The 14,223-nt window shown below is 47.5% G+C and overlaps 1 protein-coding gene across 1 annotated transcript; it reads left to right on the top strand.

Annotated features, from left to right (window-relative positions):
- Positions 1 to 300: 300 nt before the first annotated feature.
- Positions 301 to 14,074, top strand: LOC147414932 (serine/threonine-protein kinase PAK 3-like). Its single transcript, XM_086470694.1, has 13 exons — positions 301 to 567; positions 1,327 to 1,481; positions 3,052 to 3,089; positions 4,009 to 4,140; positions 4,825 to 4,987; positions 6,033 to 6,096; positions 7,040 to 7,088; positions 8,622 to 8,734; positions 9,457 to 9,574; positions 10,440 to 10,539; positions 10,958 to 11,154; positions 12,285 to 12,422; positions 13,976 to 14,074. The coding sequence occupies exons 3-13, from the start codon at positions 3,072 to 3,074 to the stop codon at positions 14,072 to 14,074; spliced, it is 1,191 nt and encodes a 396-aa protein (XP_086326820.1). The 5' UTR covers positions 301 to 567; positions 1,327 to 1,481; positions 3,052 to 3,071.
- Positions 14,075 to 14,223: the final 149 nt, after the last annotated feature.

The raw sequence follows: 14,223 nt of genomic DNA on the forward strand, positions 1-14,223 counted from the left end.
CCGGCGGGCAGGGCGGGAGCGGGTGCAGGCTCCCTGCAGCAGTGACGGGTGCTCACGGCAGCGGGCGGCGCCGTCCCGCCCTGCTGCTGCCCCGCCGACCCGGGGGCCGTCCCCGGCACGAGCTTGGCCTTATTTCTAGCAGTAATCTTCTTCGCAGCAAAGTGCTACTAGAGAGGCTTCCGAATTCCACCAGAAGGCTTTTGCCGCCCCCTTTCTCCCCAGGACACCAGCCTTGGCGTCCTGACCTGACAGGCCTGCTTTCTGTTCTGCTTTTGCAGGAGGCTGTGAGGGCTGCTGAAGATGTCCGATAGTCTCGATATTGAAGAGAAACCTCCAGCCCCACCGCTGAGAATGAACAGCAACAATCGCGATTCTTCAGCCCTAAACCACAGTTCCAAACCGCTCCCCATGGCCCCCGAGGAGAGGAACAAGAAAGCCAGGCTTCGCTCCATCTTCCCGGGAGGAGGGGATAAAAGTAAAGTATCAGCAGCGCGAACGGGCGTCTACGTCTCGGTTTGCTTCCTGTTGGCTGTGGGGCATCGCGTTTACCTTCTGCCCCCGTTTTCTGTTTCGGTTGCAGAACATGCTACAGCCCTTCCAAAGCCTTCTGTTCCGATTGCTCTAGTCACTCACTCGTAAGACATCCGAGAATTCATGCAAGGCTTTGGCACTCTCAGCCCGTTGCCCGAGTCCCCAGTTTCCGCATCTTTACAGTAGCGAACCTAGAGAGCTATGGGAGCTCGAAAGAGAGACATCCTTAGCAGCGGTGGTAGGACTCAGTGTGAGGATTCTGAGAATTTCCATGCGGATTCTTAACCCCGCCGCGTTCCCTGGTGTGCTGAAAACGAATTGTACCAGGGTGGGGTTTCCCTTTTAATCCGACAGCAGGGGTCATTGCAGCAAGATGTGTTTGCGTTATTAAGCATTAAAAATCCAGTGTAAAGCTCCTAAAATGCACGGTGTTGTCCACAAGTATAGAACAGTCATGTTGTGTCTGCACTGAATCACCAGGAAAACCAGCTAAGCCTTAAATCATTATTCCATGAGAAGCGGAGAGTTGATTTAAAGATGAGTGTCATGGCCTTTTTTTCCCATCACAGTCGTAACTTTCTTTTCTTTTTAAAGTTAGATCCTGGTTTTAGCTCTCTATTTTGGTAGAGAAGAGAATGATTGCATCTAATGTCTAAGCTCCTAATTTGAATTGTAAGGTGTCAATCAAAGTTTCCGAAAGTAATCTTACAGGTAGCACGGGATCTTGGTAAAGGTCTGTGAGGCTGCGGCTGTTCAGTATTCTAAATGCTGATTCTTTCCCGTTGACATCTACAGGGCATTCCAGAGCAGTGGGGCCAGGCTACTGCAGACCTCCAACATAACAAAACTGGAGCAGCAGAAGAAGCCACAAGCTGTCCTAGATGTTCTCAAACGTTCTGATTCCAAAGAGAGAGTTAACAACCAGAAGTAGCTGAGCTTTACGTCAGGAGGTAAGTCGACATCTCGCTGGGAAAAAGGGGGTGTCAGGCCCCGAGAGGAGCCAGACGGACGTTCGACGTTCAAGTGGTCAAGAAGCATCCTTAGGAAACTCATTGACTTTTCTTTGTCGCTTGTTTTTTGAACTAAGTTACTAGATGGAACAACCATGACCATTTTTAGTCAGAAGCATTAGTGGCCGAAGGTCACGTTTCCTTTTTGTCTTTGCATCCTTGTTCCTTCACAGTGTTCAGATGGGGGTACAGGGTGTGCTTGTTTTGTGCGTTTTCTGAGCTACTCTTGGATCCTTTGAGCAATAGGTTCCAGACTAAGAGGATTTTTTGGGGTACTTTGTGATTGAGCCCGTTTTTCAAGGATATCCTTGCATCAGCTGCCAAGCAGAGTTGGTTGCTATGCATGACATCACAAACCACCCTAGGCGGGCTGCTATTGTGATGTAACAGGACCGTTGCCTCAGAGGAGAGGGAAGGTGTCGGTGCCCAGAGCAGTCTCCGTAGCACACTCCTTCCGGGAGGGTGTGACGAGAGTGCTGTTTTGTCCCCTTGGTCAGGCCCAGTCTGCAGACTTGTCGTGTGGCGTTGCGAAAATGAAGAAGCAAGTCTGTGACGTGATTTTCCATGTCCTTTTGCCTTTGGCCCATTCTTTCTGTTATTTGCTAGACAAAATCTGGCTGATGACAGATCTAGTAGGTAAGCAGAGGGTCTGATGAGGTGCAGGGTATCTGGCTTTTGCATCGGTGTGTTCTTTTGCTGTTCCGTAATCACGGAGTTGATTTTCAAGCAAAAATACCATTAAGTTACCAGGTGTCCGGAGGATGCAACAAAGGTGATGAGGGGGCTGGAAGCACCTCCCCTGCGAGGACAGGCTGAGAGAGTTGGGCTTGTTCAGCCTGGAGAAGAGGAGGCTGCGGGGAGACCTTCTAGTGCCCTTCCAGTACTTAAAGGGGGGCTGCAGGAAAGGTGGGGAGGGACTCTTTGTCAGGGAGGGTAGTGACAGGACGAGGGGTAACGGTTCCTAACTGAAAGAGGGGAGATTTAGGTTAGAGATGAGGAAGAAATCCTTCCCTGGGAGGGTGGTGAGGCACTGGCACAGGTTGCCCAGAGCAGCTGTGGCTGCCCCCTCCCTGGCAGTGGTCAAGGCCAGGCTGGATGGGGCTTGGAGCAACCGGCTCTAGTGGAAGGTGTCCCTGCCCATGGCAGGGGTTTGGAGCTGGGTGGCCTTTAAGGTGCCTTCCAGCCCAAACCGTTCTACCAAAAAAGGCTGCAGTAGCTCTTGGGCAGAACAGAAGCATTGACTGTAATAGAGCAATTTGTGTTTTCTTCAGCAAGTTTCTGTTTGACTGGGGGCAAAAAAAGGGCCAAAAAATAGACCCAAGAAACTGTAGAAAAAGAATAACCTGGTATATTGTCCTGCTCTCTTGCTTGCAATGTAAAATAACTATTGCTGCCAGAGGGCTGTTGTGGACGAAAAATGCGATCTGTTTGGATTTACGTGTTTTGTGGGACTCCCCACACCAGGCAGTTTTATAACAGCATCTGGTTAATTTTCCCTTGCCCATTGCAGATAAAAGCGCCCGTGCATACATGGAAGCCTGTTCTTCGGTAAGTGTGAAAGTTACCTTTTACTTGCCTAGCGTTTAGGAACTGTGGAGCGAGCTGTGAGCGTTGCCTTTTGTAAGAGTGCCAGCCTTGAGAGGGTGGGCCCTTAAACTGGCGTTTAGAACGTCTGACGTATCATTCCCGGCGTTGGCCAGATTAGCAGCCTGTTTCACCATTTCCCTTTAAAAGTTGGCTTTTATTCTCCAATGCCTGTAAGGGGAGGCTGGGTGAGCAGTCGGGATGCCTGCCTGGCAGCCCCGGGCAGGGCGGCGTAGTGCACCTTGCTGCTGAGAGGGCTGCATTCACTCTGGGCTCCGGGCGAAGAGTGGAGAGATCAATGTGTTCACTTCTGATTGGGTGAAGAGGAGGATGGTGCTGCAAAAGGAGCTGCTGAACAGGGAAATTCAGCGCTGTGGGAACAGGCAACACGATTACCCCTCGGGTGAATTAGTAGAGAGACAAACAGCCTTTCTCTCCAAAACGCGATTCCCACCAAGATGATGGAGGAGGCCTTGCACTTTGAAGTGTGTGAATTAACCTGGCCAGTGGACAGCTGTCAGCTTCTGGTTAACGTTACCGTTTCTGCGCACCCAATGCTAAAGCAATTCACCAGCGAGCAGATGTGGTTCCTAGTGATGTACTCGAGCATTACATTTGTGAAATTAGACTCTAACTAAGGCCGGGAATGATGTAGTTGTTTGTAGCAAACACAGACAGCACCAAGGCGAATGAACGAAACCGCCCAGTAATTTGTAACCTTTAAATCGTGTTGTGCCGTGTGGAACTTAGCACTGAGGCCTGTAGGACTACAGACGTGTCTAGATTGGTTGCTGGTGTCTGAGCAGACTAAAGTTTTGTGTGGTTCTCAAACCTCTGAAGTGCCAAAGTGGTGACTGTCACTCATGCTGCTGTCTGTCCACAGAGCACAAAACCAGCATCAGAACCCCCGCTAGCTCCCTCTGTTTCTGAGGCAGAGGATGAAGATGATGAAGAGGAGGAAGATGACAATGAACCTCCACCTGTTATTGCACCACGGCCTGAACATACAAAATCAGTAAGTCCCAGCTTTGGTTAGCGCTGCAGGGGGTGTAATTCAGAGCTGCGTGTTTCTGATCAGACAGCATTTGCCGCTGACGGATGGACGGGCTGGAGTCCTCCCGTGACCTAGGGCTTCACCTGAGTCACTGACACACCCCTTAGCTTTTCCATGGCTGCAGTTTGGTGAGGAGAACCCTCCACAGCTCTGCCTTGTGCAGAGAAGGGAGGTCTGTGAAGGACCGGAACGCAGTTCCAAACGGCCACTCCCTAAGGCTTGAAATCCTGCTGAGAAGTCAGTTCCACCGCTGTGATCAGAAAAGGGAGATGCTTCCTGCTTCTATTCGGACACTTGGGTACCAACTAAAGCGTCGTTTTGTTACCCCTGAAAACACATGAGCATGGAGGAACAAGGCTCTGGGGCCCTGGTCAGATCTATTTCTCTCTCCTTACAACGCAGTAAATTCATTGTTTCGGGCATCTTTCCGAAAATCAATGAAAATTGAAAATGAAACTGGCCATGAACTTGTGTAAAACCAGCCTTTCATGTTTGCCTGTTGAGTTTGAGAAGGGGACGGCAAAACCAGAAATTTTCTAAGAGCCCTGGATGGGGCAGACAGGATCTTCCTAAGGGTTTGCATGTAAAATAGGATCTCAGGGCATGTCTGCAAGCCACTTTTCTGACACAAAATACTTGTCACAGATCAACACACGCTCTGTCATTGAACCTGCCGCTGCACCAGCACCAGCTGAAGAAGCCACCACTCCTCAGCCTGAAAACGCAAACACAAACACTTTGTACAGAAACACGGACCGGCAGCGAAAAAAATCCAAAATGACAGATGAGGAGATCCTAGAGAAACTGAGTACGTATTCTGTATTTCTTGTCTGATAAAGCTGTGTACGCTGTGTGCGCGTCTCGGGGTTATAGGTACTCAATGGTCATCCTCAGTTTAGTGTCACAGAGACTCGACTTCCTGCACAAACTGTTCCTGTGCTTAAGAGGAAGCAAGAGAGCACTCTGGGCATTGCTTCTGCCACCGAGGGTAGCTGTGACAGAGTTGGCTTTGCCTGAGCTGCCTTCTAGGCTAAAGGCAAAAGCAGAGTTTGTTTCTGGTTGAACAGAGAAGGCTGTGACCTAGTGAATGACCTGGTGAACTCCTGTGTGCTAATGGCCAAATGGAACAGAATATTTGGGTTCCTAAATTGTCTTTAGACTCCTGATTCTCACCCGTCCTTGGAGCAAAATACTTTGCAGAAGTCTGCTGGGGTTTTGGTTTGGGATTTTTTGGTGTGGTGTTTTTGTGTTGGGTTTTGGTTCGGGTTTTGGCTTTTTTTAAACCCTTGGACAACTACAGCACTAAGCTGATTCTTTTAAGTTTCAAGGCGCTCCCCTGCCCCAGATACTCTACTGGTGTCATTTCTTCTCCTGTAGCTCCCATTAGTGATCCTGCCAAGGCCAGCGAAATTGTTTAACAGGGAGCGTACCAGGTGGTGGTGATGCCCCGTTGTCTTGCCATGCTGGCAGGCAGGATTCCAGAAGCCCAACTGCAATTAATCTTCAGAAGACTTCAGCCTTCTGTTGAGTCGCACAGACTATTTATTCCTAAGACAATGAAGGCTCTGTTGTTCCAGCGCTCATGAATGTTTCTAGACAGCAAACACTTGCATTGGTACTTGTTCTTTTCTGATATCTGGCTCCTGTGAATGTTCCTCCATGTTCTTGGTTTCCTGTCAAGGTAACTCTCCAAAGGACTGTAGAAAATCAGGCTTCGGGGAGACTCTCTGTGTGCTGCGGAGCTGCTTGTGGTGTTGTCGTTGCCTACAAATGGCTCACAGCCCCAGAGAGTGGGGCTGCGTTTCTGACCTGCTGGAAGGCGGAATCTCCATTGTTAATGTTGTTTCTTTCAGGGAGCATTGTGAGCGTGGGAGATCCTAAGAAGAAATACACTGGATTTGAAAAAATCGGGCAAGGGTAAGTCCAATCACAGTTACTTACACAGAAACACGGGCCAGGTATTTTGCTGGTGTAATACCAAGCGTGAAGTCAGGCAAGCTCCCAAGGTGTTCAGACACTGGTTTTAGACTCTCCTGTCTCTCCGTATTGATCAGAGTTCTTAACTGTGGTCAGAAGGCGTCATCAAAGAATACTTGATGCTGGCAGTGTCTTGTCTGCTGTGCAAGGAGCAGGACCTGGAAGATCTCCTGTCCCTCAAGTTTGCGGCACCCGTTTGCTTATTTTCTTAGGAGAAATCATTTTTGTATGTCTCAAAATACTACGGCCACGCTAGAGAAAGGAGAAACAACTTTATTGCCTGAAAGAGCAGCTTGCAACCCGATAGTTGTCAGATAAATAACAGCTCTCAATAACATTTATTTCATATATTTTGCTTGAAAAAGTATTCAGTGATCAGGCTTATAACTGCATAGTTATGCATGGTGTTGCCTGAGTTTTGCAGATAGATCCAAATAAGAGGTGTGAGAAGGCACAACTAGACTGTGTGTGTTACATTCTCTGGAAAGAAATCACACCCCTCCATCCACTCATCAATAAAAGGAGAAAAAAAAAAAAAAAAAAAAAAGAAAAGGAAAAAATAAAGCCCAAGAGAGCAAAACTGGAGAAAATGGGAAAAGAATTAAATGTATTATTTTCCCCGCCCTTCAGTTTTGAACTAAAATAATTTAGTATGAACATTGGAGATTAGCACCAGCCCTTTCTCTTCATGTTGGACATCAGTTTTCTCTTGGATAAAGGGGGCTGGTGGGCTGGTGGGCTGCTGCACTGTGCGCTGCTGGCTGAGGGAGTGCAGGAACCAAGGTGTTTTAGAAACACTAGAGGCAGCAGAGATCTCCTGTCAGGGCTTTCACTTACAGGGTCTAAACCACTGCTCATTTCTTCACTGCTCTTTTGTCTCTAGGGGGTCTGGAACTGTTTATACGGCACTTGACATTGCCACGGGACAAGAGGTAAGTGTCAACAGCCCCAGCAGATTTTGCAGGTGTTCAGTGCTTTTCCCCCCGGTGCGAACTGTGGCTGGGCTTTCGGATCGCCAGGAGATCTTTACTGCCAAGGCTGCTGTTCCTCTGAAGCACAGACTGGCGCCAGCCTGCAACATAGCTCATGTGCTGTCTTCAGGTTTTCGGGAAAGCTCTTTAAGGACCATGTGGTTCTGTGCCTCAGGAACTGAGCGCTTGCTGCGCTCAGGACACGCTAGCTCTGTCTTAGTTACTGAATGTATTAGTGCATCCACTCGCTGCTGAAGGCTGCGGTCATTCAGTCCCAATTTACCTTAATCCCAGGTTCAGGCAGTGATACTGTTTAGCATCTTTTCCATCATGTGTTCCATCTTCAAAGACCTAACTAAGGAGAGATCACTGCGTTTCAGACGCAGTTTTGTGTGTTAGTCGTCCTGAAGCTGGTTGGCCCACACACTGACAAATGAGAAGACATATATCAAGAGCAAAGGTCTCTCCAAAACAATACGGTCGTGTTTAGGTCCGGTGTCGGTGACAGCCCATGCCAGCCCGTGAACTGGTTGCAGGGAAGTGGGGGCCAGGGGCTTGAGAAGCAAATCATGATGAGGCAGAGGCGGGATGGCTACAGAGGTTCAGAGCAAAAGTGGTCATTTTAGTAATCAACAGACAAGGTGGTGTCTTAACGAATCCTGTTGTTCCTTGGGGCTACAGCTTAAGATTTCTGGTTGACCATTTCTGGCTGTCAGCAAATACCATCTGAATGTTACGGGTATTTCTCCTCCACCTGCAGTGCTGCACTTTATACCTGCTCTTAGGTGGAGTTCTACAAGGGATCTAAAAGCCCTAAGCTCTGCTTATAACCCTGGGTGTATCCATACGATACCATAGAACGGATTATTGGTTTTAAATGCGGAAAAGCATTGCAAATTTTAACTGTGTGAAAGAATGGTGTTTAGAGTTGCAAAATCAAAGTTCAAGACATTAGGAGGTGCTAGAATCATATTTTCTTTGCGTAACCTTAAGGATCTTTTTAGTACCACATTTGATAAGGGAGGTACGTTTGCGTTTGCTTTGAGTGATGCAGTCAACAATAACAGCATTTGCTAAAATAATGATCAAAAAAAATCACGTAATTGCTGAAGCATTACCAGCCGGTTTTATGTTTTTGCAGTAACAAAATCACTTCCTGCTTGCAAAATGTGCATGACTAGTAATAGTGGTGGTAAACTGAGGCAGTTGAAAAGAATGTAGGTCCAGAGAGGGCTGTTAGAGATTTGTGGCTGATAGTTTAAAGACCATTTTTACAGATTCACCAATCAAAATATACATGGCCACGTGTCCTGTAAGTAGCAGCCGAGCTAGCAGAGAAACAGGGTGTTGTAGTGTGAGTTGCTGACCTCTTATGTCTAGGAACAGGACAGCTTGGCAGAGCTCTGCTACGTCATTCCAAAAACACTCCCTTCATGTTCATTCTGATCTTGTGCAACCGACTGCTTAAATTAATGGTTTTCCATGTCCCTTTAGGTGGCCATAAAGCAAATGGATCTCCATCGACAGCCTCGAAAGGAAGTACTTCTTGATGAAATCCTGATCATGAGGGAAAACAAGAACCCCAATATTGTTAACTATTTAGACAGGTAAGTAGTTCTGGTACAATCACATGAATGTTCCTTTACGTACTGCAAGCCAAAGATTAAAAACCCTTTTGGTCTCTGGCAGAAAATTGACCTCTTTTATTGTTTATCTGCTCATATAAAATTTATGGGAGAAGATTGTGTTTTGTCTGCATTAATCTTTTCTGGCATATATAGTTTGAAGGCAGTTTTCAAAAGCCCAGATCAGCCATATCTTACTAAAACAACAGCCTGTAAGTTCACTACCTTCGTGGTTTTTTGTGCTTGGGTTTTTTGTTGTCTCTGAGTGTATTTTATGTAAGGTTTTCCAGACTGTTGACCGATGTCTGTCCTCAGTGGTACACGCCCTCCTACGGTGGACAAGTATGAAAGTTGTGTTGCCTTGTTTCTGGAGCTGATCCTGGAATTGGTGTGTTAAGATGATGAACCAGTTGACGTGCTACCTCCTGGTTCAAGATTTATCTTTGCTGGTACTAAACTGCATTTTTCACTTGCTTGCCATCTAAGACACCTAATTTTTCACTTACCTGCCTTTCTTGTTTAGACCGGCAGTTCTAGTTTAAAAACGGACCGTTTCTAGGTACGTATAGCCTAGAAGGAATGTCCAGTCCTTTTCTTCTGTCTTCATTTAGAAATGGCCTGGAAACCAAAACCAAGTGCAGTCTTTTTCCTGAGGTTATTTAACTCTGCCTGTTCACCTGAGTGCCATTGTTTTCTTCTTTCAGCTACCTGGTTGGCGATGAGCTCTGGGTGGTTATGGAATACTTGGCCGGAGGCTCCTTAAACAATGTTGCTGCGAAGGCCTCTATGGATGAATGGCAGATCGCAGCTGTCTGTAGGGAGGTAAGGGATCTAGCGTGTGCTTCCGCTTCCCTGGCCAGGATGGTATTTCTGAACAGGTGGTAAGAACAAGAGGGATTTCATCTTGAGAGCTTTGTTTCTGTGTTGCTTTTAGAATATGGAGAAGAAAGAGCACCTTAAGTGAACTCCCTGCCGGTATCACTGCGCTTACTATACCCTGTCATTACGCTCTTGAATACTGTTATTGTATTTTCTCTTTTTTTTTTTCTTTTTTTTTTTTTTTTTAGTTTTACTCTTCTCAACTCTGCCTCTAAATTTAAACATGTGCCTGGAGCCTGTCTGTCCTGCATTCCTTGCCCGTAAAAGCAAACATGCTGGTGGCAGAATTTTAAAATAACAGCAAAGAAAAGTAGAGATTCATTTGTCACAGTCCTCAGCTTAAAAGGATAGCATGCCACCCAAAAAGGTGTTTGCTCCTGAAAAAAGAGTGACATGCTATTTCCAAATCTGCTCTAGAGCCTGACAATAAACCCTCTGTCATGCAACTGCCCACCCAACAGTGATCCACTTCATACCGAAGGGAGGGACTTTCTCATTTTTGGCAAACAATGGTTTGTCGTACAGATGGAGATAGCACACTGAGTGCAGCAGCAGCCCTGCTGTCTGCGCTTTCAGGGGCTAGCCTGTGACAGTAATGGACATTTCTCTTTCCAAACCTGTTACGCCTTCATTTAGAAAGTTATTATTTTAACAGTGTTGAAGGAGCAAGCTGTTCCTCTTGACAGCGCAATTTTCCGGCATTACTCACAATTCCTCTAGGAATTAAATCTTTTAGCAGCCTTTCCTTTCTTGTGTGATGAAATCAGGTCATCAGTTTTTACCCCCATGTTTCTTTGTTATCTATCAGTGCCTGCAAGCCCTGGATTTCCTTCACTCAAACGGAGTGATTCACAGAGACATCAAAAGTGGCAATATTCTTCTGGGAATGGATGGATCTGTCAAATTGAGTAGGTATTCTTGGTCAGACTGTGGCATGGGGCTGCTTTTGACTGACTGCCAGTTCCCCAAAAGCGATGCCTGTGGTAGTGCACTGACCACTGCTGCAAGCTGCGAGCCCAATTCCAACGTGCAGAGAGGGGTAGAAAGGAAAAAGGTGTTGTAAAGAGTGGCTTTGGTTTGTGTATGGCCCTTCCAGCAGGAGGGACGTCCAGTCTAAAGCTTCAAGTAAACAAAAGCCATTGCAGGAAACTTGAGGGGTTTTTTAATGGCCACTTCAGGATTTCCTTGGCTACAGCACTGAGTAAAGAGAGCACGGCCGCTTTTCCAGACAGATTCAACAACATGTTCTCAGGCATGCAGTGGGGGTTTCTTTTGCTTGCTTTCATAATTCAAGCTGTCTTTAACCACACTTGTTTTTCTCCTCAGCTGATTTTGGCTTCAGTGCTCGGATCACCCCTGAGCAGAGTAAACGGAGCACAATGGTCGGGACTTCTTACTGGATGGCACCGGAAGTGGTGTTGGGAGAAGCATACGGCCCCAAAGTGGACATCTGGTCACTTGGGATCACGGCAATAGAAATGGCGGATGGATTTCCTCCTTACATCGGTTATGATTCTCTTGTGGTAAGGTGCACATCAAATCAGGTCCCACTGTCTTTCAAACCTATTCCATGTTTAGACCCCCATGTGACAAAATCCCAGTCACATCAGCTGGAAGTAGTTCCCCCAGGACCCGCTTCTAAAACTGTCACCGGAGCATCTCAGCATACACTGTAGCTTTGGTTGTGTCAAGGGGAGAACCTCCAAAGAGCAGTGACATGTAGCCAGGTCAGGAATGTGCCACTTTGGCCTTCAACAGTGCTTGAAATGTCTCGTGCGATTTTTGAACTCTCTTTGAGCTGTATCTCTGAATGACAGAAATTTTTCAGCGGGCGGTTTCTGCAGTTGGGCAATTTTTGTGAAAAGCATTTGGACTGTATCTGCAGGCAGAGAAGTCTTTTCAAACTCGTTGCCCCTTTGCAGACACTGCAAACACTCATTGGTTATGAGTGCACCACACTGGATAAGGCTCGCCCGATGTTTTGCAAAATGACGCTCCAATTCCTGGGCCTGAGGTGTATCAGGAAGACTGGCTGATGTGGAATTTGGAGACTGCTGAAAGACAGAGTTGCAGGTGGCTCCTGTCTGCCCAGTTACGCGTTTTCTTCGTAATGTATTTGTGCATGCAGCTTAGATGTCGGTGTTGAAAATGAGGTTCCAATTTCTATTTCTTTATCCAAGGAATAAGCTGATGGATTTACTTTTTTTTCATCCGGTTACCATGTTTGTCTAGAACAGAGCAAAAAACTTGACTCCCTTTGTTTTATGGGAGCTGTACTTTAGGGAGCAGTTAGCACTGCAGAGATGCATGTTATGTAAAAATCCTTTGAAGGAATACAGCTAGACCAAATTCACTCTTTCAAATAGCCAGCAAAGCTGGTGTCAGTCGTTGGAGAAGCAAAATGCGCTTTTGCTGATGTAGTTGATACTCGCTAGGTCACCCCATGAAATCAGCTGTCAAGGCAAGATCATTGTGATGTTGGAGTAGCTGTGGCTGTATCCAGGTTTCTTTTGTAGGTACAGAAAAATCTTCTCTATACCCTCTGCCAGGGAAGAAACTGGTGCTGGAGTCTGGACCTTAAAAAATGGGCTCTGTATGAGCAGTTACGGATAAGAAAGAAACAGGTGGAGTCTCGTGTTTGTTTTTTCTCTAGGTGATGGATTTGATAGCTATGGAAGGGACACCAGAGCTGCAACACCCTGAGCGACTTTCTGCTTTGTTCCACGACTTTCTGAACTGCTGCCTGGAGGTGGATGTGGACAGGCGATGGTCTGCCAAGGAACTTCTGCAGGTAGAACGCAAAGCGGCTGCGAGTGAAAGAGCTGTACTGTGTAATGGTTTTCTCATCAGCTAAACTCGAAGGCATCAGAGGGAGCGCCCTTGTATTGGTCTCCAGTCTTGGTGCTTTTCAGATGAAAAATAAGTGGAATCACAGGCTGGTTTGGGCTGGAAGGCACCTTTCAAGGCCATGTAGTCCAAACCCCTGCAGGAAGCAGGGACATCTTCAGCTACATCAGGTTGCTCAGAGCCCCCTCCAACCTCACCTTCCATGTCTCCAGGGATGGGGCTTCTACCGCCTCTCTGGGCAGCCTGTGCCAGTGTTTCACCACCCTCAGTGTAAAAAAATGTCTTCCTTATATCTGGTCTGAATCTGCCCTCTTGTAGTTTGAAACCGTCACCCCTTGTCCTGTTGCAACAGGCCCTGCTAAAGGGTCCCTCCCCACCTTTCTCACAGGCCCACTTTAAGCACTGGAAGGCCGCTAGAAGGTCTCCCCGGAGCCTTCTCTTCTCCAGGCTGAACAAGCCCAACTCGCTCAGCCTGTTCCATCCCTCTGATCGTTTCTGTGGCCCTATTTTGTATTTTGGTAGTATATTCAGTTTTACACGGTGGCAAAATAGCCAAAGTGCAGCGATACCAGGTGCAGAGGCCTGAAATGGTGTTGGGGACTAGTGTATACAGAGATGACCAGGGAGGAGCGCAGTGACATCAGTCACAGGCAAGCGGTCAGAGACTTGGCTGTGGGAAGGAAGGTGCTGTGGGTGCTCCCTGTGAGCATCAGAGAGGCCCTGGCTTGTCCATCCTGCCCCACTCTTAGAGGTTTCTGCCACCAAAACAGGGACGGTTGAGCAGGACGTGTCACAACTCCTTCTGTTGCCTGGCAGAGTCGAGTAGATGAAAACTGCTGCAGGTTTAGGGCCAGTTTTGTGGGAGATAGGGAGTGGCGCCGTGTGCCACTTGGCTGTCCCTGCTGTGAAGGTGCCAGCCAGCGCAGGAGGGGCAGGGGATGGGGTGGTAGGCACTGCCATCCCTGCAACCCAGAGCTGAGTCCATCAGCGCTGTGTCCCTTGTCTCCCTGCTCTTTTGGTGCTGAACACCTGTACCTCAGTGGCCTTCAGAAGAGCACATGGGCCTAAATACCACTGCGATCAACGTTTCCTAGAGGTACTGGCCTTGCCTGAGGAACGGCTTGTGCCCCTCATCTCTTCTGGCAACGAAAATAGCCCATGTCTTCAGAAAACAGGAGCCTAAGTAAGCATTTGGAGTCTCCTGAAAGGAACAAGGCCCTGGGACAGCAAGCAGCATTCCCAGCGCGCTGGCAGGGCCAAAATGCCAGCAAGCTGAAGACACCTTGCTAAATGGATTAATCGAATGATGGGCCATGGTTGCCTGTGATAGCAAGGGACGGGACTAGAAGACGCAGGTGCAGATGGTCCCCTCGGTCCTATTTCTGCATGTTCCTGGTAACCAGCGGAATACTGCTTGAGCCTGTCAGTAACTGGGTTTGGAAAGTAACGGTTTCTTTCTTTTTTCTTTTTTCTTTTTTTTTTTTTTCCTTTGAGCAGCACTCATTTTTAACGTTAGCCAAGCCTCTCTTCAGCCTGACTCCTCTGATCATTGCAGCAAAGGAAGCAAATAAAAAAAGAGCAGCTGCCAAAACCTGATGATGGCTTTCTCCCACCTCAGCTCAGTGCAGGACTGAGAAGAAAAACTTTGTAAAACCTCAACTCTTGTGCTGCAGGACGGATGGAAAGATGAAGAAACCAACAGTCACAGTCATTGTGGTAGGAGGGAGAAGAAGCCAGTCCCTCGA

The sequence above is a fragment of the Leptosomus discolor genome, chromosome 9 (assembly GCF_034619465.1).
Source record: "Leptosomus discolor isolate bLepDis1 chromosome 9, bLepDis1.hap2, whole genome shotgun sequence".
NCBI classification, from domain to species: Eukaryota; Metazoa; Chordata; class Aves; order Leptosomiformes; family Leptosomidae; genus Leptosomus; species Leptosomus discolor.

Excerpts from the sequence above, each read along its gene's own strand:
- LOC147414932 (XM_086470694.1), top strand. Across the intron at positions 4,141-4,824 it reads GGCCTGAACATACAAAATCA|ATCAACACACGCTCTGTCAT; the intron begins GTAAGTCCCAGC and ends TACTTGTCACAG. Across the intron at positions 10,540-10,957 it reads GGATGGATCTGTCAAATTGA|CTGATTTTGGCTTCAGTGCT; the intron begins GTAGGTATTCTT and ends TTTTCTCCTCAG.